General features: G+C 37.8%; 1 protein-coding gene across 5 annotated transcripts in view; it reads left to right on the top strand.

Annotated features, from left to right (window-relative positions):
* The first annotated feature begins 281 nt into the window (after nucleotides 1–281).
* Nucleotides 282–24,336, top strand: part of LOC103492231 (DExH-box ATP-dependent RNA helicase DExH10) — a 48,598-nt gene continuing 24,543 nt past the window's right edge. For 4 of the 5 annotated variants that reach the window (XR_538229.3, XR_007820726.1, XR_007820727.1 and 1 more), the window contains exons 1-14: nucleotides 296–1,673; nucleotides 3,684–3,998; nucleotides 4,127–4,231; nucleotides 4,332–4,400; nucleotides 7,186–7,353; nucleotides 7,431–7,502; nucleotides 7,590–7,706; nucleotides 8,242–8,451; nucleotides 8,573–8,731; nucleotides 16,003–16,092; nucleotides 16,188–16,280; nucleotides 16,664–16,817; nucleotides 19,006–19,154; nucleotides 19,242–19,337. Coding sequence is in view for 1 of the 5 variants with exons in the window: in XM_008452523.3 (XP_008450745.2) it covers nucleotides 630–1,673; nucleotides 3,684–3,998; nucleotides 4,127–4,231; nucleotides 4,332–4,400; nucleotides 7,186–7,353; nucleotides 7,431–7,502; nucleotides 7,590–7,706; nucleotides 8,242–8,451; nucleotides 8,573–8,731; nucleotides 16,003–16,092; nucleotides 16,188–16,280; nucleotides 16,664–16,817; nucleotides 19,006–19,154; nucleotides 19,242–19,337 (2,841 nt within the window). In the remaining 4 variants the exon portion in view is untranslated. Of the gene's footprint in view, nucleotides 1,674–3,683; nucleotides 3,999–4,126; nucleotides 4,232–4,331; nucleotides 4,401–7,185; nucleotides 7,354–7,430; nucleotides 7,503–7,589; nucleotides 7,707–8,241; nucleotides 8,452–8,572; nucleotides 8,732–16,002; nucleotides 16,093–16,187; nucleotides 16,281–16,663; nucleotides 16,818–19,005; nucleotides 19,155–19,241; nucleotides 19,338–24,336 lie in introns of all 5 variants that reach the window. The other variant, XM_008452523.3, reaches the window with a different exon arrangement.

Here is a 24,336-nt window from a genome sequence, read left to right as displayed (position 1 = left end):
GTAACTACTTTGATACTAGTGTTCAGTGTCTAGGGACCATGGCCAACAATTAAGTGTAGAGATTTACGACAAGGAGGTTCAATATTTTACGGATTCATTATGTAATCTACAATGTTATGACTTGAAAGATTGGTGTGAAGTTCCTTTTAAACCATGATTGTTTTTTTTCTCAATATGTAGCTTGCTTCACTAAAAAAATATAGAATGTTCCACAATTTTAACCCTTTATTTTAAGAAAGGAGCACCATACACCGTTTGAACCATAGTCGAGTTGACAGAATGGTTATAGACTCTCACGCCCCATTTCTTCGACCCTCAACCTATTTTAAACATTTTAGCCTAATATCTCGAAAATGCTCAAAGACTCCTGCGGTCTACGGTTTACACTAAACCTCAACCGTCGCCGGTAATTCTCTTCCGCCGCCGCCGCCGCTGCTCAGAATTATTTCGCTTTCCATCTCCGTCGTTGTGTAACTCACCTGTTGCTCACACTCGCCACTCCCAAGCAATCTACTCTCATTCTTCTTCACATTTCTCCCTCTTTTTTGTCTGCTGACAGCATTACTCTTCCCATTTCCATTCCGATTGAAGTAAGTTGAAGTATTAGAGTTGCTGTTCATCGCTTCCAAATGGAAGAATCTCCTACACTTGGGAAGCGGAAAGACCCTGAAGAAGAATCAGCTGTCGCAGAAACTGGCAACAACCAAGAAACGAGCTCCAATAAGCGGCCTAAAGAATCGAAAAACCTAGAAGGTGAGAAGGCCACTCCAATTCAGGAAACTGTCTCCAACCGACGCAGTTTTGTGCGGACTTGTGTTCATGAAGTAGCGGTTCCGGTTGGGTACTCTTCTACCAAAGATGAGTCGGTTCATGGAACCCTACCGGATCCAGTTTACAATGGTACAATGGCAAAAACGTACCCGTTTACGCTCGACCCATTTCAGCAGGTATCGGTTTCTTGCTTAGAACGGAATGAATCTATTTTGGTTTCTGCTCATACTTCAGCTGGAAAAACTGCGGTTGCTGAATATGCCATTGCAATGGCTTTTAGAGACAAACAGAGGGTTATATATACTTCCCCACTTAAGGCTTTGAGTAATCAAAAGTATAGGGAATTGAGCCAAGAGTTCAAAGACGTGGGATTGATGACTGGAGATGTCACTCTTTCGCCTAATGCTAGTTGTTTAGTAATGACGACGGAGATACTTAGGGGGATGCTTTACAGGGGTTCGGAAGTTTTGAAGGAAGTAGCATGGGTAATTTTTGATGAAATTCACTATATGAGAGATAGGGAAAGAGGTGTTGTTTGGGAAGAAAGTATAATATTTTTACCACCGGCTATCAAAATGGTCTTCCTTTCTGCAACAATGTCCAATGCCACAGAGTTTGCTGAGTGGATATGTAATATACACAAGCAGCCTTGTCATGTGGTGTACACTGATTTCCGACCAACTCCCTTGCAACATTATGTTTTTCCTGCGGGTGGCAATGGGTTGTATCTTGTGGTTGATGAAAACGAACAGTTTAGGGAGGATAATTTTCTAAAGTTGCAGGATACATTTGCTAAACAAAAACAGATTGTTGGCCGTAGGACTGCAAATGGGAAATCTAGCGGGAGAATTGCTAAAGGTGGCAGTGCTTCCGGAGGTTCGGACATTTATAAAATTGTTAAGGTTTGTTCGTCATCTTTGTTTTATTTTGTTATTTCTAATGTCTTTTATTTCGTTTTCTTTTTAATGTTATTGTGATTAGAAACGAGTAGAATTCTTGTTTAAATAATGAAAAGAGGAAAGCCTTACTGAGCTAAAGAAAGTTATAGAAAAGCTGGTACAAGTATCCATGATAAAATAATAGCATAAGAAGTAGGTTCTCAAGTTGCCCTAAGACTAAAAGGCTGATTAAAAAAAAGATAACATTTACTTGATAATGAGAAGTTAGGGTCTGTGTAAATTTTTTTTGGCTCTTTCAGAACAATGAGTTACAAAAAATTGAGCTCATGTAGCCAATGTTTAGTCTATGGATTTTTGTTTGTGAAAATGTATCCAACCTGAGTGAGTTGCAAAAGGTTGAGTTTGCTTGAATCTCTGTAGCTTTGGTGTTCGCAATCCTACAATTTGGTACAAATACATTCATTGTTTATATATCAAATAGGATCGACTTTACAATTTAAGTTTTACAATCCCGACTTTAAGTTTAATGGCTTTTAACGAGGGTAAGTCAAAGGGTGTTAGCTTTATTTCTAATTGACTGAAATACTCGTAAGTGGAGATGTAGATATTAGATAAGCAAACATATCATTATGAAGTGTAGTTATTTTCCCTTTTTTATATATTATTTTCTAAAAGTTGTTTTGATCTTATCATATGTATTGATATTTCCCAACAAAACCTCCCACAAAAAAGTTTCTACCTTTTTATTAGGATACTTATCTTTCTAAACCAGCTCACTCATTTCAGCCATCAATGGCATGAGTTCATTTTTTTTTCATTTTAATTTTTATCCGTAAGTGTTTGAGCCGACTTTCAACTGATCTCATGGGACAACTTACTTGACCCTACAACATTCAGGTGTCAAAGAACTCAAAGGATATTAAATCTTAGGTAGGTGACTACAATGGATTGAATGCATGACCCCTTAGCCCTTATCAAGAGAATTTTTCCGTACTTACCACTAGACCTATCCATGATGGTTGGTAATTACAGTTAAGATATAATTTTTTTTATTCATTTAGATAAGAAACAATTTCATTGATAACATATCCATGATGGTTGGCAACTACAATTTACATTTCGTTTCCTTTTCAAAAAAAAAAAAATGCAATTTACATAAGGGAGAAATCCTATCCAAATGAAGTTATGAAAATTTCTCTAGTTGGATAAAGGAGAGTTAAAACTATTATTGATAAAGGGAGTGGCATGCTTACACCAGTTTAAAACAAGAGAAAAGATGGTCACCGGACTTTTGATCTTAAAATTGGGAATCATGTTTTGAAAGAATACTCTATAGCTGGGGTAAAATCTCCATGATGTTTTTCCATTCTTTCTTTCGTCAGCCCACCCTTCCCCTCTCCCATGGCTTACCCATCATCTATGGCAACCTCATGTGCTCCTACACACTCTACCTTGTCGAGCGAACTTTCAGGTAGTCCGTTCTGCCAAGCAACATCTATGGCATGGCACACTCTCTCATTTTGCAAGGGTACCATCCAAAAACGAAGTCAAGATATTGCTGCTCGGGTACCATCCAAAAACAAAGTCAAGATATTGCTGCTCGCTTCCATGTCAAATCTTTGGTTATCCTTACAAAAGAAACTGTACAATGATTTGAAGTAAACAGAATTTTCTTCTACATTTTTAGTAGGAAGCTTATTTTTGCTGCAGCCAATTGGTGCAAGAGATACAGCCCATCAAGTAATTAATCTATTTCTTCCTTTTAATTAGCTGGAAGAGCCTTTTAACTTCCCTAGTTTGGGTTCTCCCTTTGTTGTAGCTCTCATTCAGTCAGTGTTTGTTCTTGCAATGATTTTATTATGAATTATGAACGCTTTCTTAGCATCCTTGAAAAAATTTTCATGATCTCATACTTTTTCTTGAAACATAATCTCTAACTTCTATTGTTTCTTATTGAAAAAAAAAGTTCTAGATCATGTTTTGTGCCTGAAATGGTGTGCTTTCTTGTATCAGATGATTATGGAACGGAATTTCCAACCAGTCATTGTCTTCAGTTTCAGTAGAAGAGAATGTGAACAGCATGCGATGTCCATGTCCAAACTTGACTTTAATACCCAAGAAGAAAAGGACACAGTGGAACATATTTTCAAAAATGCAATTCTCTGTTTGAATGAAGAAGACAGAGAACTGCCTGCAATTGAGTTAATGTTACCTCTTCTCCAGAGAGGTATTGCTGTTCATCATTCTGGGCTTCTTCCTGTAATTAAGGAGTTAGTGGAGCTTCTTTTCCAGGAAGGTCTTGTTAAGGCACTTTTTGCCACAGAAACTGTAAGATACCTACCAATCACCTGATTTTTTTGTGCTCGTTTTAAATTTCTTTTTGTTGCTTGTTTAGATTTTGCTTTTTGAGCTTCAATGCTGGTTAGTAGTGGTGGTTCTTCTTTTCTTTATGGCAGTTTGCCATGGGTTTGAACATGCCAGCAAAAACAGTTGTCTTCACTGCCTTTAAAAAATGGGATGGTGATAGTCACCGATTTATTGGATCTGGTGAGTACATTCAGGTGAGTAAAGGCCTTATTAATGCTTGTAAAACTATTTTTTAGTACGCAGTCTTATCTTCCTCAAGGAGAAAGCTTCACTTTTGCAAATTTTGCAATTCAGATGAGTGGAAGGGCTGGACGCCGTGGAAAAGATGAGAGGGGTATATGTATTATAATGATTGATGAGCAGGTAATACTTCTCTGCTTGTCAGAATTCTTGATGTGATGTAAATTTCTACTGATTTCTTTCTAAAGTTGAAGTTTGTTATTTAAATATTTGATAAGTTCATTGGGTTTATCATTATATATATACTTTTGGTTTGGAATTACTTTTTCGGAGCGTTTGGCCCATAGATAGCCTTAAATAGAGTTTATGGGAAGCTGGGGCGTGCATATTGTTGTGGGGTATTTAGTCCCTTATGAGATTTAATGTCTTTCTTTAGGCATCAATGATTAATTCTTTCGGTAATTATTTGCTACGTCTTATTTTGCTTGATTGAAGCTCTTTTCTTTAGAGTGCTCCCTTTTTTGGGCATTGGTTTCTGTATGCCTAAAATGATTTTACTTTTGTAACTAAGCCCGTTCCTAGTAGTAATTAGATTCACTCTGGTCCTGGGCCTATTCCTAGTAGGGAAGGAGTCCACTCTTCGAATGAGGTATATAATGGTCAATAGGTGTTAATAGGTCTTTATGGTAGATTTGGTTTTTTTGGTTAGGAATTGGGAGAGACGGGAGCTCTCTAAATCTCTTTAAGTTTTTCTTTCTATTTTTTCATCAATAAATTTCATTTTAATTTGATATTAGAACACTGATTTTGAAGATTGTTGAATTGAATGGGAAGCAGAATTGAGGAAGTAGAACAACTAAAAGAGATCAAAGATTCAGTAGCTGAAGACAACTAAGAATGGAAGACAAATTCTCAGCAAAAAGGGAAAAACTCTGGAAGGGGTTGATGTGATAATGCAGATTAGATTCAAGGGAAAACCAAAAAGAAATTGAAGAGGAAGAAACAAAGAATAGATACCTCAAAGGGGAAGAAACTGATGGGTAAACTTTTGGTAGCAACATTAGGTAATGTTGAAAGCAATAAATCGATGGTAGGATCAAATATTTTGGGATCCCCACAGCCTTCTTTGATTTGCATTACCTAAACTAGAGGTGCTGGTTTGAGAATATTCCAGATGGATGGCTACACAAGATTGAATGATATCTTATGATAAGTCAACTCAATGACTATGAGAAGTTATAGGCGGCTGTTCTTTCCTTAGAGCTTAGACGGTGGGGATTGTGGGATCTTTCTATTTGTCCAAGGAGGAGGGATTTTCGTTGTTGGATTTCTAATCCTTTGTAGGAGTACGCTTGCATATTCTTTGTTTTATTGTTTGGTTAACCCCTTCTTGTCCAACATTTTTGTTTTTTCCTGCTATAGAAGGTTAAATTTTTTTAAAAGGATAAGCTTTTTATTTGACAGGTTCTTCATTGGAGGGGCCTCATTGATTGGTTGCCTCTGCAGTGTTGTGTCCTTTATAAAGGAGTAGCAGAGAACCTCGATAATCTTTTGTGGTCTTGCATTTATGCTTTGACTGCTTGGTACCATTCATTTTGGATCTTCAAGATTAGCATGTCTCAACCAAGAGTTTTTTAGTTCTATGCGCAACCAGTCGTTGGGTCAATCAACCCTATGTAAAAAGGGTTGTTTTGTGTGGGTAGCTAACATTTGTGCTTCGCTTTGGGTTTCAAGAGAGAAGAACACGAGAGTGTTTAGAGGCTTGTGGCAATCAAGGGAGGAAGTTTGGGCCCTTAGGTTCCATATCTCCCTTTGGGCTTTGGTTTGTAAGGAGGGACTTTTGTAATTATCTATTAGGTCTCATCTTGCTTGTTTGAAGACCTTTACTTTACTTTAAATGGGTTCCTTATGAGAGAGTTTTTAAGTTTTGCTTTGTAGTTGGCTTTCTACATTTGTTTTAACTTTGAGTGGTTTGTTTAGCTTATTTATTTTCAGTTGGAATTTGTTTTTAGGTTGCCACCTTTTTGTTGCCTAAGTTAGCTTCTGTTTTAGTCTTTGACTGTATTCTCTCCTAGTTCTCTTGCTTTTAGTATAATACTCTTGTACTTTGAGCTTAAGTCCCTTTTATTATCATTAATAAAGAGGCTTGTCTCTATTGGAAAAAAAAAAAAGAAAGATCTTTACTTTAAGCTGGTTCTTGTGGCGTATGAGTGTTGTTTTTTTGTATGCTCATTGTATTCTTTCATTGTTTTTCCCTCATTGAATGTTCAGTTTTATTGTAAGAAGGGAAAAAAACCAATACCAACATGATAAAAGAAAGTTCTTTAATTTTCTCAATTCAAATACAAAGTGCTGTTGCCACGAAACATACATAGACTACTCTCAGTGGAGGTTTCAAAGAAAAAAACTGTACATTCTTCTTTCCTTTTAAATTCTACTATTCTTCTTAAATCACTTTCCACACAATGTACTAGATGCTTAATCCAATGAAACTTTCCTTTTAAGAGAATGATTTGACCATATGAGCAAAAGTGTAGTCCAAGAATTAGTGATCCAGTATAAGATCTCTATGTTTTATCACTGATTGACCAATTAATATTTTTTTCCAATGAAAGGGAAATAAACTACCCATCCATAGGTCTCATCCTTCTTACAGAGACAGCACCTATTACAAAATAAATGTTGGAAATTTTTGTTCACTCTGGCATTTAGAAATGTATAACCATAATTCCATCTTAAAGAGAATGATAGAGGAAGAATAAGGAAGGAGGCAACAACTCACGAATGTGTGATGATGGAAAGCCTGGATCTTATAATTAATTTTCTTTGTTAATCTGTGCCACTGGCCCTTTGTGTTGGGCCGAGTGCTGTTCTTAGTGCAGCCTTGTCATTAGTTCATATGTTCTTCTGAATGAAAGATGCTTCCTTGCTATGTACATTAAGTGTTGACTGCATTACATCTTTCCAGATGGAGATGGGAACAATTAAAGAAATGATTTTGGGCAAACCAGCTCCTCTTGTTAGTACTTTCAGACTGAGCTACTACTCAATTCTAAATTTAATGAGCCGGGCCGAAGGGCAGTTTACAGCTGAGCATGTTATTAGACACTCATTTCATCAATTTCAGCATGAAAAGGTTGAGGCTGAATCCTTCATATTTGAATTAGCATAATGTGATATTGAAAAAGTACTTCCTAATACTCTCATCTTTAGGCATTGCCTGATATTGGGAAAAGAGTGTCAAAGTTAGAGGAGGAAGCCGCCACACTTGAGGCTTCAGGGGAGGCAAGTTTTTTGTCCTATTTATTTTTATGTAGTTATTGATATTTTGATCATTTACCAGAAGTTAACTATTATACTGTCTTCATTTAGGCCGAAGTTGCTGAATACCACAAGTTAAAACTTGACATAGCACAACTTGAGAAGAAGATGATGTCTGAAATAACAAGGCCAGAAAGAGTTCTCTATTTTCTTCTTCCTGGTCGATTGGTATGTACTAGAGGAGTAGGTATCCTTTATTAGAAATGTTGATAATTTATTTTGCTAAACCTGATGGCAGCCATCACAATCCAAATTGGTAAAGATGAAGCAAGAGATTGGAAAGAAAGATATTTTGTGTTCTAAACTTGATTTTGAAGTATGAATTATAACTTCTTGGGGTGTCCATATACACTAAGGCCTGCGGTCACTAACACTACCTAGACATTGCGCCTTTGAATTTTCAAGCGAGCGTAATATGAAAAACCATCAATGGCTCCAGGTCTAGGAATGCACCCAATATTTTTTGAGGAAAAAAATGTCTCACCCACACGAACACAACTATTTTATTATATTTTTAATGTATGTATTTGATTGTTAGTGAAAATTAACAACTCTTTTTGTATAAAATTTAATAGGGATCAATTATGCACAACAAAACCTTTTGATATTTACTTAATCTTTTGAAGCCTATTTCATATGATGACCACAGTTCTCTGTTACCTTTACTTGACAACTTACGTAGATTGGTTATTCTGTATTGTAGGTAAAGGTAAGAGAAGGTGGAACAGATTGGGGTTGGGGAGTTGTAGTCAATGTTGTTAAAAAGCCCTCAGCTGGGTTAGGCATCTTGCCTTCACGTGGTGGTGCTTATATAGTGGATACCTTACTCCAATGCTCTCCTTGTCTAAGCGAGAATAGTTCACGACCAAAACCTTGTCCACCCCGTCCTGGAGAAAAGGGTGAAATGCACGTGGTTAGTTTTTGATGTTTATACCGGGATTCTTATATCTTGATTTTCTAAATCCATTTTCTGATTGTATTATTTGGGTGTGATGGGGTAATGTGAGATGTCATCGTTTTTGTAACCTTTTCAGGTCCCAGTTCAGCTGCCTCTTATTTCAGCCTTGAGCAAACTCAGAATATCTATTCCTTCTGATCTCAGGCCCGTGGAAGCAAGGGAAAGCATATTGCTTGCATTGGAAGAACTGGGAACTCGTTTTGCACAAGGTTTTCCAAAATTGAATCCAGTCAAGGTAAAAAGTAGGTAGATGCTTGCACATATTTGATTCTTTGAATAGTCATGTGGCATATCTTTCATGGAAATCGTATCTAATTAAGACTTATTATATTAGCTATCACAGTATAAAAATTGTGTTTCTCCATGGATGTTTTTGATGATGAAGGAGAGTTTTGTTCAGTATGTTTGGATAAGAAACTATTTCATTGGTAGATGAGTTTTGTCTAGTATAATGAAACAAATCTTCCAAAGGATTACAAAAAGTTCTTACTGGAAGTAACAACCATATAGTGAGAGAAAAATTGCAAACCTTTTTGAAAAGAGAGAAGCATCGTTAACTTTTCATCATTGCAATCCCATGACTTGCTAAGGCAATCGAGTTAGAGAAACCTTTAAGAAACAGTGCTTCTTCAATAGCCTTAGGATCTTCCAGAAGCTCAATGTCCCGAAATGGAGAAATATATTACCACAATTTTCATCATTTAAGTAAGCCGTTGCTGGGAAAAACCCACAGAGGTTTTGACTAGCGTTGTTTTAGCTTCCGAGCAATTAATCATATTGGAAGTGTCTAAAGAGATGCTTTCGAGGCCTCCAAAATATGCTCCAATAGCCTTAAAAACACTGACGCTCCAGTAATCCAAAGGTAAGTTTCTTTTAGAGATCCAACCTCGCCTTTTACTACTTCCTGTCTACTGCTTGAAGCTATTCCACTTTTCAAGAAGAAGATGAAATAACCCAAACCTCTGCCACTTACCTGGGCTCTCTGCCAACTCTTCAATGTTGCATAGGGATGATCTGATAAAAGCTTTACTGCGGACAATGGGTTGATGATTATTTTTGTTTGAAAATAATCTGTGAGGATTCTCACTCCTTTCTTATATTCCTTTACTAACTCAATGGCAAAAACAGAGGCAGCACTCTGTGTTTATATATTTATATTGCCAAAAACAGTAGATACAAGATATATGATAGAAATAACCAAGAAATAAAACAAAGGAAACATTAAAGGACAAACCAACCTATTCTCCTAGGCTAAGGTAGGGTTCCTCAGCCGCCAATCCCTCTCCTTTACCAAAACATTCTTCATAAATCTCTCATACCTAGAATACTACCCTCCCCTTGCTATTTATAAGACATTTGGCCAAATAGGACAAACAAGATTATCCTGTAGGGCCCACTTGCTGCTCCACTAACCCACTATTTCATTTCCATTCTCTCTTTCCTCCTTGCTGTCTTGTAACTTTCCTTTCTTGCCCTTCCTCTTATACACATTAATAATGGGAGGTCTTACAATACCCCGGGGTTCCAAAATCACCTTGTCCTCAAGGTGGAATGAAGGAAACTGTTGATTCATTGAGTAAACGGATTCCCAGGTGGCTTCACTGTCGGGCAATCCTTTCCATTTCACCAGCCATTCATTGGCTCCCAATTCAGGACTCCAACGTATGCCTAAGACTGTCTCCGGCCAAAGTTGCAATTCAAATTCTGCTGTGAGCTTTGGTTGTTGGGTTTGGACGTTGTGCTGGTTGCCTAGTTTAAGTTTGAGCTGTGAAATGTGGAAAACATTATGAATTGATGCTTCGGGAGGCAGATCAAGTCGGTATGCCACTTCTCCTATGGTCTCAGTGATGCGATATGGGCCATAATACTTAGGAGCTAGCTTTTCTGCTCTTTTCCTTGCTAAGGAGCGCTGACGGTAGGGTCTCAACTTAAGATAGACTTCATCTCCCACGTTAAACTTAAGTTCTCTCCTCTTTGAGTCCGCAAATTTCTTCATTCTGTTTTGAGCAATCGTGAGGTTTTCCTTGAGCGCACTAATAGCCAAATCTCTCTCTTTCAGCATTGTTTCAACTTCATCATTAGGTGTCTTCTTATCTCCATAGGATATCAGGGGTGGTGGGGGTCTACCATACACGGTTTGGAAGGGAGTCGTGCGTGTTGAAGAATGGAATGTGGTATTGTACCATAACTCTGCCCACGGTATGAACTGATGCCATTTGTTTGGTTGCTCATTACAAAAACACCTTAAGTAGGTTTCTAAACACTGATTGACCCGTTCTGTTTGGCCATCAGTTTGAGGATGAAAGGCAGTGCTTCGTTTAAGGATGGTATCCATGGCATAAAATAATTCCTTCCAAAAATTGCTTACAAAGATTTTGTCCCTATCTGATATAATTGACTTAGGGATGCCGTGTCTTTGAACTATCTTATCAATGAATTCAATGGCTACTTGCTTTGCTGAGAACGGATGCTTCATGGTGACAAAGTAAGCATATTTACTCAGCCGGTCCACGACCACCATAATCACGTTCGTACCTCCTGCTTTAGGCAACCCTTCGATGAAGTCCATAGTCCAATCTTCCAATATGCGGTCGGGTATGGGTAATGGTTGTAGAACCCCTGCCGGTTTGGTTGCTTCACTCTTATTTCTTTGGCAGATTTCACACTGTTCAACATACTTCTTAATGTCTTCCTTCATACCTTTCCAAAACAGCTCACCACTCATCCGCTTGTAAGTCCTCAAAAATCCTGAATGGCCACCAAATATAGAATCATGAAAAGTGTGCAAGAGGCTGGGTATAATTGAAGATGATTTGGACAGCACCACTCTTCCTTTATACATTAACGTGCCATTTGTTAAGGAGTATTTTCCCTCTAATGCTGGGTTGGTCTGCAACTGTTGGGTTAGGAGTTGGAGTTCTTCATCTTTCTCGACTTCCTTTGTAACTACTTCCATGTCTACAATGCCTGTTGTTGACAACGCCTTTAATTCTATTGAATGATCCATTCTTGAAAGTGCATCTGCTGCCTTATTTTGGAGTCCCGGTTGGTACAAAATTTCAAAGTCATATCCCAATAACTTGGTTAACCACTTTTGGAACTGTGGTTGTACCTCTCTCTGCTCCAATAAAAACTTTAGAGCTTTTTGGTCTGACATAATGGTGAATCTCCTTCCTAAAAGATAATGCCGCCACTTTTGCACGGATAGTACTACAGCCATTAATTCTCTCTCGTAGATGGACTTGACTTGAGCCCTTGTAGACAATTTCTGACTGAAGAATGCTATGGGGTGGCTGTTCTGGGATAGTACTGCTCCCAATCCACTACCTGAGGCATCAGTTTCTATCATAAAGGGCAAAGACCAATCGGGCAATGCGAGTACGGGTATGGTAGACATGGCAGATTTCAGACTTTCAAATGCAAGGGTGGCGTTCTGATCCCATTTGAAAGCGTTCTTCTGCAGTAGTTTAGTCAAGGGTGCTGCAATCTCACCATAACTTTTGACAAAACGTCTATAGTAGCCCGTCAGCCCCAAAAATCCCCTTAAACCTGTCACATCTTTGGGTTTCGGCCACTGTAGCATACATTTAACTTTATCCTGATCTGCCTCTACTCCATGTTTTGAGATAATATGGCCCAAGTAATGTATTTGTGAGTGAGCGAAAACACATTTCTTGCGATTAGCATATAACTGGTTGTCTCTTAGTGTTGCAAACACCATCCCTAAGTGTTTCTCATGCTCCGTTATGTCCGAACTATAGACTAGTATATCATCAAAGAAAACCAAAACACAACGCCGGAGAAAAGGCTTAAATACCTGATTCATGAGGGATTGAAAAGTGGCAGGTGCGTTGGTTAGACCAAATGGCATCACCAAGAATTCGTAGTGGCCTTCATGCGTCCTAAACGCAGTCTTCTCGATATCTTCTTCTTTCATTCGGATTTGATGGTAACCTGATTTTAAATCTAGTTTGGAAAACACCGTGGCCCCATGTAACTCATCCAAGAGTTCTTCAATAACCGGAATGGGGAACTTATCAGCTATTGTAATCTTATTCAGCTTCCTGTAGTCTACGCAAAACCTCCAACCCCCATCTTTTTTCTTGACTAACAGCACTGGACTTGAGAAAGGGCTGTGACTTGGTCTAATGATTCCGGTCTGCAGCATTTCGATGACTAGCTTTTCTATCTCTTCTTTCTGTTGATGGCCGTATTTATAAGGTCGGACATTGATTGGCTTCTGCCCTGGTATGGTGAGTATGCGATGATCGATGGTTCTCTTTGGTGGCAGAGTGGTAGGACTGTTAAACACATCGGAGTATTGATGGAGTAAGAACTGAATCATTGGTAATCCCTCTTCCTCGCCTGGTTGGCTCGTGTTTTTGCTATCTGCTCCCTCATTTTCGATCTCATACCCTTGCCAATCAAGCAAAAAACCTTGATCTTCCGCTTCCCATGTTTTCTCTAAAGTCTTGAGTGAACATTCTGCTCTTATCAAAGCCGGGTCTCCTTTTAAAACCACCTTATTTCCTTCCTTCCAAAAGACCATTGTCAACGATGGCCAATGAATCTTCATGGTGCCTGTTGTATCCAACCATTGCATTCCCAGCACCACGTCTATTGTCCCCAGTCCCACTACCAACAGGTCAGTTACTACTCTTAGCCCTTCAAGCTGGATTTCCACTTTGTTGCAAATGCCCTCTCCCTTACAACTTGTGCCATTGCCAATAGTAATCCCAAATTGAGTGTTTCTATTGATGGGGATTTTCCTTTCCGTGGCCAGCTCATGATGAATGAAATTGTGAGTTGCCCCACTGTCAATCAATACAATAATCTCTTTTCCTTTGACTATTCCTCTCAGCTTCATAGTTCCCTTGGTTGTCAAACTGGTGATGGCTCGGTATTCTATCATAGTTTCTTCTGGCCCTTCCAACTGATTGATCTCTACTGGTCCTGTGTTTGGTGCCTCTGAACTTTCCCCTTCCTCGGTGCTTTCTTCTTCATTCAAGATAAAGAGCATGAGCTCCCTTTTTTCTTTGATTTTGCATCGATGTCCATGAGAATATTTCTCATTACACCTAAAACAGAGACCCTTGTCTAAACGTGCTCTAAATTCGGCGTCAGATAGTCTTTTAACGGGGGGCTCTCCTTTTTGATAACTTCCCTTGAGGGGTATAGTTATTTGCTTCATTTGGAACTCATTTTTCCTCATAATCCCTTTATCGTTGTTCCATGGCACCTTATTACCAGCAGTTTCGCTTCTTTTTGGTTCAATAATACCCATCTCTGCTTGTGCCAATTTGAGTGCTAAGTTACGGTCATTCACCAACTGGGCTGCCATCATACATTCTTCTAGTGTTTGAGGGTGTCGACTCATCACTTCAGCTTGAAGCGCAGGTTCTAAGCCAGTTAAGAAAGCATCACGGAGCACGCTTTCGGCCATGTGTGGGAGAGGTGCCGAGTAGTTCACGAACTTCTTAACATAATCACTGTAGGAGCCTTCTTGTTGAATGCGTATTAGCCTAGCCCCCAAGCTTTTCTGTCCGGTATCTCTGAAGAATTCAAACATTCTGGTCTTCAAATCTTCCCACGATTCCACCTTTCTCCTATTGTGGCTCCACCTGTACCAGTCCACTTCATCTTGTCCAAAGCTCACCACAGCCACCTTGACCTTTTCTGCTTCTGGTAAGTTGTTGATCTCAAAAAAATGCTCTGCCCGGTAAACCCAGGATTCTGGATTTTCTCCCAGAAACATGGGCATTTCCAGCTTTTTATACTTGCTTCGATCTATCTGGTGAGTATGTATTTCTCCGGTTACATTTGTCTCTTCCATCTTTCCTTTCATTTTCATAATGGACCCGTCGGATGTGCTAGATTCTTCCTTTTTCTTATAAGACTGGTCTCTCAACTCATCGGCCAATCTGTCCATACTTTTCTTCATCTCCAGCATCATTTCCTTGAGGCTCAACACCTCCTTTTCCGTTCCTTCTAATCTTTCTTCCATTTGTCGCTGTGCCATCAGTCTTGTTATCACTCCCAGTTTGAGAAGGCTCTGATACCAATTGTGAGGATTCTCACTCCTTTCTTATACTCCTTTACTAACTCAATGGCAAAAACAGAGGCAGCACTCTGTGTTTATATATTTATATTGCCAAAAACAGTAGATACAAGATATATGATAGAAATAACCAGGAAATAAAACAAAGGAAACATTAAAGGACAAACCAACCTATTCTCCTAGGCTAAGGTAGGGTTCCTCAGCCGCCAATCCCTCTCCTTTGCCAAAACATTCTTCATAAATCTCTCATACCTAGAATACTACCCTCCCCTTGCTATTTATAAGACATTTGGCCAAATAGGACAAACAAGATTATCCTGTAGGGCCCACTTGCTGCTCCACTAACCCACTATTTCATTTCCATTCTCTCTTTCCTCCTTGCTGTCTTGTAACTTTCCTTTCTTGCCCTTCCTCTTATACACATTAATAATGGGAGGTCTTACATAATCCTCCGTAGTTTTTGCAGGATCCTCCCATTCATTAAACAGAAACAGTTAAGTAATGACCCACAGGCTGCTGAAGTTTTCCCTAAACACCTCTTTGTTCTTGTGAACCCAAAAGGAGGAGAATTTCTGAATTTGAGGTGTGTTCTGTTTTGCTGAAACAAAAACAGAGGCCTGTTGAGTTTTAGCTTTCTCATCCTGATCAGCTTTCGGAGGCAATGCCGGCAAATCAATCATCTCAACCGTTTTTAACATCAAAGCTTCGTCAACCATCATCCTGGGCTCTCCGAATGAAGAAAGAATTGATATGCTCTTGTAGAAGTTCAGAAATTCGATCGACGAACCAGACCAATGGCAAGGTCTTTTCATAGTGTCCACATCTTCTATGAAGAACTTACCATCTTCGAACCAAATGCAGTAGAAACTACCAGTGCCATATAAATGTTGATAAGCACTATTTTCATTCCCTTTTTAGGTGCATTTTCAAATGTAGCAAAATGAACTAAAATATTTACAAAATATAGCAAAAATTTAGATTCTATTAATGATAACACTTAATAGACTTTTATCATACTTGATTGGCTTCTATAAGTGTCTATTGTTGATAGAATCTGAAATTTTGCTATATTTAGTAAATATTTTGAACAATTTTGTTATTTACAATAATTCTCTTTTCCTTTTTATTATTTTTTTAACTTTTAACTTTCAATGTATATAGCAGAAATGATTTCGTTGATCTATGAAATTACAAGGGGGTAAAGGTGCCCCAATCCAAAGGAGTTACAAATAGATAAACTTTAGTTTTTTATTATTGTTTAAAAAATAAGTAATTTAGTTTTTGTTGTATATCTTGCATTTTAATAGAACTTGTACTCTTTTTTTTTTCATTATAGATGTGGTGCTTTATGTTTACTTAAGCATGTAATCGAGGTAGAAACTGTAATGGCAATTCAAATTCTTTTGGCTGGTTTTCTATTTTAAAATATTCTTTTGGCTCATTTTTAGGACATGAATATAGAAGATCCAGAAATTGTTGAGTTGGTGAAACAGATCGAGGAACTTGAGCGGAAATTATACGCTCACCCTCTGCATAAGGTATGTAAAATGATCTTAACTTCTCTTATATCATTGAGTACTGGCATAAAATTTTCTTTTAAGTGTTTCATTTATTGCCCCATTAATTGCCACAGTCACGTGAAGTGGACCAGATGAAATGTTTTCAGAGGAAAGCAGAAGTTAATCATGAAATTCAAATACTCAAGACCAAAATGCGTGATTCCCAGGTATGACTGATGTTTGTTTAACATTTCATGACTGAAGAATTTCTTGTCTTGTTTCCTAAGTATATTAGAAGTACTTGTAATTCAGCCCTTCATTGCTCTAGTTCGGGAAAATATTGTATTCTTTGTTAGGGTGGTCAAATTTTTGGAGTTGAGCTCTAGTTGTAATTTCATTCACACGCTCACAAGAAGAAAAAAAAGGAACAAGTTTTACCGTTGCATAATTTTGTACGATCAAATTGCAAAAGTTTTGTGGAGAAGTTGGAAGCACACACGAAAGAATTGGCCATGCTTATCAAATTTAGACCTGGTTTTGAACAATACTTCTTTCATGTTTTGATTTTTACTCCTTTTTTTTTCTTTTTTTTTGAATTTTTAATATGCAGCTTCAAAAATTTCGTGATGAACTGAAGAATCGTTCTAGGGTCTTGAAAAAGCTTGGTCACATTGATGCAGATGGTGTTGTTCAATTGAAGGGGCGTGCAGCCTGCTTGATTGACACAGGAGACGAGCTTCTTGTTACTGAATTAATGTTTAATGGTGAGTTAAGGTGCATATTTTCTGATTTTCATTCACGTTATTTATTATTCGTTTTTGATTATTTAAAGATTTGATGGTTAAGTGAACCTCGTAAATTGACCTTCCAATTCAGGTTTACGATATCATGACTATATATTGTAAATATTTCAATCAATTTTAAAAGAACAAGGCACACTAAAAAACAATAGTTTCCGGAGCTTGAGAATGAGGAGTGAAAAAATTGGATCTTTATGTGAGCTGCACAATGGGAAAATTAAGATATTTTTTTGAGTAGAGAAATAAACTTTTTCTGAAAAAGTATTATTTGATTTATTTTTAAAAGATAAAAGGAAAAAAGAAAAATTTAAGGCGCAGAGGCACCTGCAGTGAAGGATGTTCCTCCATGTGCCTTATTGAGGATTCCTCACTTCTTGAAGTGAGACGTTCTTGTGTTTCTGGAAAGTGTGCTTAGGCGCTTCATGTTTCCAAAAAGTGTGCTTAGGCTTAGGCGTTCTCATATTTGGTTTATGGTCTGTGGGATAATCTCAAGATCTTGTGGCCAAGGGCATGTTTCCGGAAATTTGGGTTGAAAGTAATTGCTTCATATTTGTAGTTTTGAAGCCAGATAGTAGATAATATTTGTCTTGTATCTTTGCTTGGTCTTTTGTTCCCCTTAGAATCTATTATTCTTCTATAATTATTTATCTTCTGTGAACCCAATCATGACTCGGTTAACATTGTATCCTCGACCAAAAGGTTAGAGATTCTAATTTTCAATGTCAACAATTGTTGCAAAAATTCTCTTTCTCAATTCAAGTCAACTGGAAAGCGTTAATTTGTTAGATTATTTCACAAAATCTGTATTTGTTTTGTTTTGTTTTGTTTTAAAATTAATGACAAACTTCTTATATTAAGAGAAGTTATATTAAAAAGTGCCATTTTTGTATCCCTTTGGTCTTCAGTTGAAAGGTAAGAATGCTATCTCCTCTCCCCTACTCTTCCTTCCCACCTTCATTCGATTAGCCTTTTCAGTTTTTTTTCTTTTTTTTTTTTTGAAAAGGAGACTGTCTCTTTATTAATGAATAGAAAACTCAAAATAAAAGAGTTACTATGACTACAAAGAAAGTGACCTAGGGATCAGGAGATGCACCCGGACATCTCAATTAAGTTAACACCCCTTAGCGTTCTCATCACGTCCATACAACACTAGTAGAATATAAATTATAAAAATAAAGAAGTACATCAGGATAAGGCAGAGGAAAAAAGGCAAATAAAAGCTACGTGTGCAGATTATGAACTAATTGCACAATTCTAACTAACTTTAGAGGTAAAAGCCTTTTCAGTTATTTTTCCTCCTTGCCTAGCCATCCTTCTCACCTATCCTCACAAATACCCTTGGACTATAGTCCAATTATTAGAATTTCTTCTCCATTTTGAAGACGAAAGCCAAAAGTTGCTGTATTAGAATTTCTTATTATATATTTGGTTAGAGGGAAATGGTTTTGGAAGATATGACTTTTGAGAAAAAAGTTTTCATCTATTTCTTTTTCTTACAATGGGTTGAAGATAGTTTAGTGGGGTTGTTGCACCTTCCCATCAAGGGTTTCTTCCAGAGAAAAGGAAAAATGATTATGAAATGATTCGGCTCGTGTCTGGGTAGGTTGGTCTAAGTCTTAGAAGACTATGGGCATGTTTTTGAAGAGTGTGACTCCAAGTGGATGGCTTTGCCGTTTACAAATTTGGTTTAGGCGCTTATATTTCTTTTTGGCTTGATTCTTAGTTGGCTAATTTGTCCCTAAGTCTGAGATCTCCTCGGTGGTATGGTGTTGCTCATTTGGCTCGATTGCATTTCATTGGATTGGGGTCTCTTTGGCATGGGCTGTCTTTTTCAGGAGACTGCTTTATCATGATTTCCAGCAGCTTATTTTTGGGTTTCAAGCATCTTTGAAGTTTTTTCTGGAGAGACTAAGTATCATTAATTGTGGTTTTATGCCGTCTTAGTAATTCCAGCCGGAATTTTGGTTTGAAACAATACTTGGTGTTATCTTTCTAAATCCTTTTTGTATATTTTTTAAGTCTTTAGTTTGTTGTTATTTTTCTTCTTCTCTTTCATTTCATTGTATTTTTAAATGTTAAGTCTCTTTTCATTATATCATGAAAAGTCATGTTTCCTTTAAAAAAAAGTTATATTTTGTCAAAATCTTAACAGGCACATTCAATGACCTAGATCACCACCAGATTGCAGCCCTTGCAAGTTGTTTTATACCAGGAGACAAGTCAAATGAGCAGATTCAATTAAGAACCGAGCTTGCTAGACCATTACAGCAACTCCAAGATAGTGCAAGAAGAATTGCTGAGGTTTTGAACTGCTAACTACCTACTGTATTATTTTCTATGGGCGTTTTAATTTATTTCCGGATGCAAACATGTTTTATTTGCATATAGATACAACATGAATGCAAGTTGGATATAAATGTGGAAGAATATGTGGAATCAACAGTTAGGCCGTATTTGATGGATGTCATTTACTGTTGGTCAAAGGTAAGTTATAACATATTTATTTATTTGTTTTTTATTTTTTAAATTTAATAATAATAGTAATAATAATAATTACACACACATATACAGTTTTATAATGAGAACTGATAGCTGCTTTTGTTTATTTTGATGCAATTGCATGCTGCATGTAACACGAACATATTCATATATATTGACATTTACTAAGTTTCAGTCATCTTATTTGCTGAAACTAAAATTTTAATTCCTTCAGTCATGGGTTTTGTAGATGATGCATGAATAATTCAAGGCTACAAGCAACTTTGGATCGTTTTGTTCTTATTTTCTAATGTTTTTGTTATGGAAACAAAATAAGATAGAATGTGGACGTTCATGGAAGTTCTAAATTAATCAAGTAAAATTACAATAATAAACAAGAAACTAACTCCAGTTTATTTATTGGAAACAACTTTTCATTAGAAAAGAGGCTAATACTCAAAGTACAGAGAAGTAAAAAAAAATATCCAAAATACTAAAGCGAATATTCAAATACAAAAAGAAGAAAGAAGAAAAGAAGAAAAGAAGAAAAGGACTAAGCAGGAGAAATAAAATCAATACAGATTTAATGCGAAGAGGCTTGAACCCATGCCAAACCAAAGGGAGCAATCCGATGAAGAGGTTTATCTTGTAGACTGTTGAATTCTTTCAAACCAAAACTTTAACTGAAACTTGAGTGCCAACCAATCTTGAGTAAAGACGCACATGGAGAAAGGCTGCAAGACTATACTAACAACCAAACAACCAAGCAAAGAGGGCTTACTGAGGGAAGAAGAGCCCAAACTACGCATCAACAACTTTTGACCATCTTTAGAAATAGATAATCTTGGAGAGTGTAGCTTCAACTCATAAGACGGCCACCAAATCAAAGTGCAAAGGAGCATTCAAATTCAACCCACTTTACTCAATTGGAGATCACAAACTTCTACTATTTAAGAAAATTTGGATGGTATCTAGGAAGGAAACAAAGGACAAGCACTCAACCTTGTAACTTGAGCACATTGTGTTTCCTCAGCCATATGATACAATTAATAAAAGGTACCTCTATATGTTCTATCGGTAGCAGTTCATCAGGAATTGGGTCCAAAAGGGAAAGAAAAAGGCTTTTTGTTTGTAGCTCAATCTTCCACAAAAAACTCATTCTCCTTGAACCAAACACGAAAATAGGTATTTTGGACGCAACCACTTTGAACTTCCATCATAACTCGGAAAATCAGCCCGAAAAACTCACAGAAAATGGCAAAACAGGAATGAAACCCACAAAACAGGCCTTATTTGAGCTTCACGGTGGAGGCGGTAGTCGGAGATGGCAGGGACGACAAAAAACAAGTCAGAGGTGGTAGTGATGGCAGTTGGCCTTGGTGTAGCTTTTGGTGTAGTCTAAAGCTACGATAGAAAGAATGTAGAAAATGATAGGATGGTGATGGAAAATGGTGCCTGAGGTTGATGGCTGAAGGCTGAGGACAGATGACGATGGTTGGTGGTGGTTGGAGGACTAATGGAGGCATGGGTTTAGGATTTCGGAGGCTAGGGGTTTTGGAGAGGTTCCTATGAGACTCAAAATGTCCTACAGCTGCCGCAATCGAGGGTGAGTGCAAAAGGCTAAATGAAACAACATGAAAAATATAGAAATAGTTGAGCAATTCATACTTTCATAAATGTGTCTATGTTATGTTTATGTTCTAAACTTCTACCCAATACCTTACTGTCTGTCCACATTATGTCTAGTTAATGAGATTGTTAACAAAAGAAAATTTTAATAAATATGTTTTCGCCATATGTTCTAGACTCTTAAACAATTGACATTTTACTGTGTCCATGTTATGTTTGTCCATCAGACCATCCCGTGCTTTTGTTGTAGACAAGGGAGGGTATTTAAAGCGATAAAAGAAAATAGACATCGAATTACTTGGAATTTGAGTACTAAGAGAAAAACCACGATCTGACTTTTATTTTATTTTTTCATAGGAACAAAAGATATGAAGGGGAAAATAATTATAGACAATAAGCTTATCATAAAAAAGTAAAGCAAATTAGGGTAAATCTTTGCTCGGAACAAGTCCACTAATTCTAACACTCCCTCTCGACTTGGGACGTAGATATCAATGAGACTCAACTTACTAACACATGAGTCAAAGCTATGTCTGAGAAGCCCCTTGGTGAGAACACCGGCTACTTGTTGGCTTGAAGTGATGTAAGGAATGCATATGCTACTATTGTCCAGTCTTTATTTAATGAACTGTCGATCAATCTCCACATGTTTAGTACTTTCATGTTGAATTGGATTGTTGGTGATGCTATTAGTTGCCTTATTATCATAGAATAATTTCATCGACACCTCATAGTCCCAATGAAGGTCAAATAAAACTTTGTAAAGCCAAATTTCCTCACATTTTCCCAAACTCAGCCCTGTACTCAACTTTAACATTGCTTTGGGCCACAACCCTTTACTTCTTACTCCTCTAGGTTAAAAGATTGTCCCATACAAAGGTACAATACTTGGAGGTGGATTTCCTGTCAACAACGGACCTTGCGCAGTCAGAACCAGTATAAGCCTCAATGGCTCTTCTGTCGGTCTTCCTAAACATTAACCCTTTACTAGGAGTTGTTTTTAAGTACCTCAGGATTCTATTAACTGCCTTCATGTGTTCCTCATAGGTAGCCTTCATGAACTGGCTAATGACACTCACAGCATAGGAGATATCCGGTCTAGTATGTGACAAGTAAATCAATTATCCCACAAGACGCTTATATTTTTCTTTTTTAATTGAAACTATATCACCTGAATTTCCAAGTTTACAGTTGAGTTCAATAGGAATATCAACAAAACAACATCCCAACATACTTGTCTCAGTCAACCAATCAAGGGTATACTTCCTCTGAGATAGAAGATACCTTCTTTTAATCTAGCTACCTTCATCCGAAGGAAATACTTCAGATTCCTCAAGTCTTTAATTTTAAATTCATCACCCATTTTCTTTTCCAGTTGGATGATCTTAGCAATGTCATCCCTAGATAAAACAATGTCGTCAACATAAACAATCAACACGACGAACTTTCAAGCCTTTGAGACTTTTGTAAACAAAGTGTGATCAGAGTGCTCTTAACTGTACCCTTTAGACTTGACAAAGGTAGTAAATATATCAAACCATGCTCTCAGTGACTGTTTTAGTCCATACATGGATTTCTAATGTTTGCAAGCCCGATGATCAAACTAGACTTCAAACCCTGGAGGAGGCTTATATAGACATCCTCTTCCAAATCTCCATTCAAAAACGCATTCTTAACATCTAGTTGTTATAGAGGTCAGTCTTTATTCACCGCAACAGATTACAGGACTCTAGAGGTATTTAGTTTTGCAATTGGGGAATAAGTTTCAGAGTAATCGACACCATAGGTCTGAGTAAACCCTTTTCCAACTAAACTAGCCTTGTGTCTGTCAAGGGTTTCATCTGCTTTGTATTTGAGTGTGAACACCCATTTATATCCCACGATTTTATGTCCCTTAGGGAGAGTACAGATCTCCCAAATCTTGTTCTTTTCAAGAGCTTTCATCTCTTCCACAATTGCTGTTTTCCACTCAGGGCACTCTAAAGCAATGTGAATATTTTTAGGTATCATGCTAGGCCACCAATTACTAAAACATATGGGAGGGGTAAGAAGGAAATTGCAACCTAGACAATATGGTTGTTAGGAATGTCAGTGGTCCCTTGTTCCACGTGGCAGCTTTAGGAGAATTTGTATTCTGGATGAACTCTGTTTATAGGGAGAGGGCAGTCCTCTTATTTGGCTGCAACCATTTTAACTTTCGGGTGTTTTGTGAGTGATGAATATAGATTGTAACCCATCTATTCTCCTTTGATATTGTTGTGTTTGAGTAACTGGATAGGTATTTTCCTATTGTGTTTGTGTTTGTTGGTTGATATCCTGCAGGTTTTATTGTGATCCTAGCATTGGTATCAGAGAAGTCGACACCTTGAGGAGGTGGAAGAAAGTGATGCAAAAACTAATCGAAGAATGCTTGGATGCTTTGGAAGCTAAGATCGAAGCAATTAAAAAAGAGCTTCAACAAATACCTGTTCTAGAGAAGACGATGGAAAGAATGCACGCCATGTTAACCAAAATGTATGAGGATCACTAGAGGCAGTCGAGAGGATCAAAACTGACCAGAGTAAGCACTGGAAAGCGGAAAATTTGAACTGATAACTTGGTTGAAGGAGACGAGGAAGGAGAAACCTCTTTGAATTTAGAAACAGGGGCAGCGCAAGATCGCATCAAATTTAAAAAACTGGAGATGCGGTTTTTAACGGAGAAGACCCAGATGGTTGGATTTATAGAGCGGAACACTTTTGAATGAGCAAGAGAAGTTGAAAATCGCGATAGTCAATATTGAAGGGAAAGGGCTGTGTTGGTTCGTTGGGCAGAGATTCGGAAGCGTTTCTGATCGTGGAAGGAATTAAAGAAGAGAATGTACAATTCGTTTTCATAATAGGGAACATGGAATGAGTTGCGCGCGATTCTGGGCGATAAAACAAGAGAGTTCGATGGGAGAATATCTGCAGCGCTTTGAAGAGTTATCGGCGCCGTTATCAGAAATTGCTGAGGACGTTTTGGTAGGGACCTTCACGAACAAGTTGGATCCAGTTATTAGAACCGAAGTATTTGCAATGCGGGTCGTGGGCTTGGAGGATATGATGAACGCGGCCTGATTAGCTGAAGAGAAGCCGGATATAGTTAGGGCTTCGCAAGGCCTATACGCTAAGGATGGGAAATCAGCCCAAAAGCAAGCACCAAAAAATTTGGAAATTCCTACGACTAAAATCGTGACGTTGGCCGTGAGGATTCCCACGAATTCGAATTATTCGAGCAACTCACGGAACGTTGCAATGGGGAGTGGTGGTCGACGAGAAAATAATTTTCAAAGGTGGACGAATTTTGAGCTGCAAGCACGACGTGACAAGGGGCTGTGTTATCGATGCGACGAATC

This window comes from Cucumis melo, chromosome 5, assembly GCF_025177605.1.
Source record: "Cucumis melo cultivar AY chromosome 5, USDA_Cmelo_AY_1.0, whole genome shotgun sequence".
Classification (NCBI taxonomy): Eukaryota; Viridiplantae; Streptophyta; class Magnoliopsida; order Cucurbitales; family Cucurbitaceae; genus Cucumis; species Cucumis melo.
This window is presented reverse-complemented; position numbering and strand designations above follow the sequence as displayed.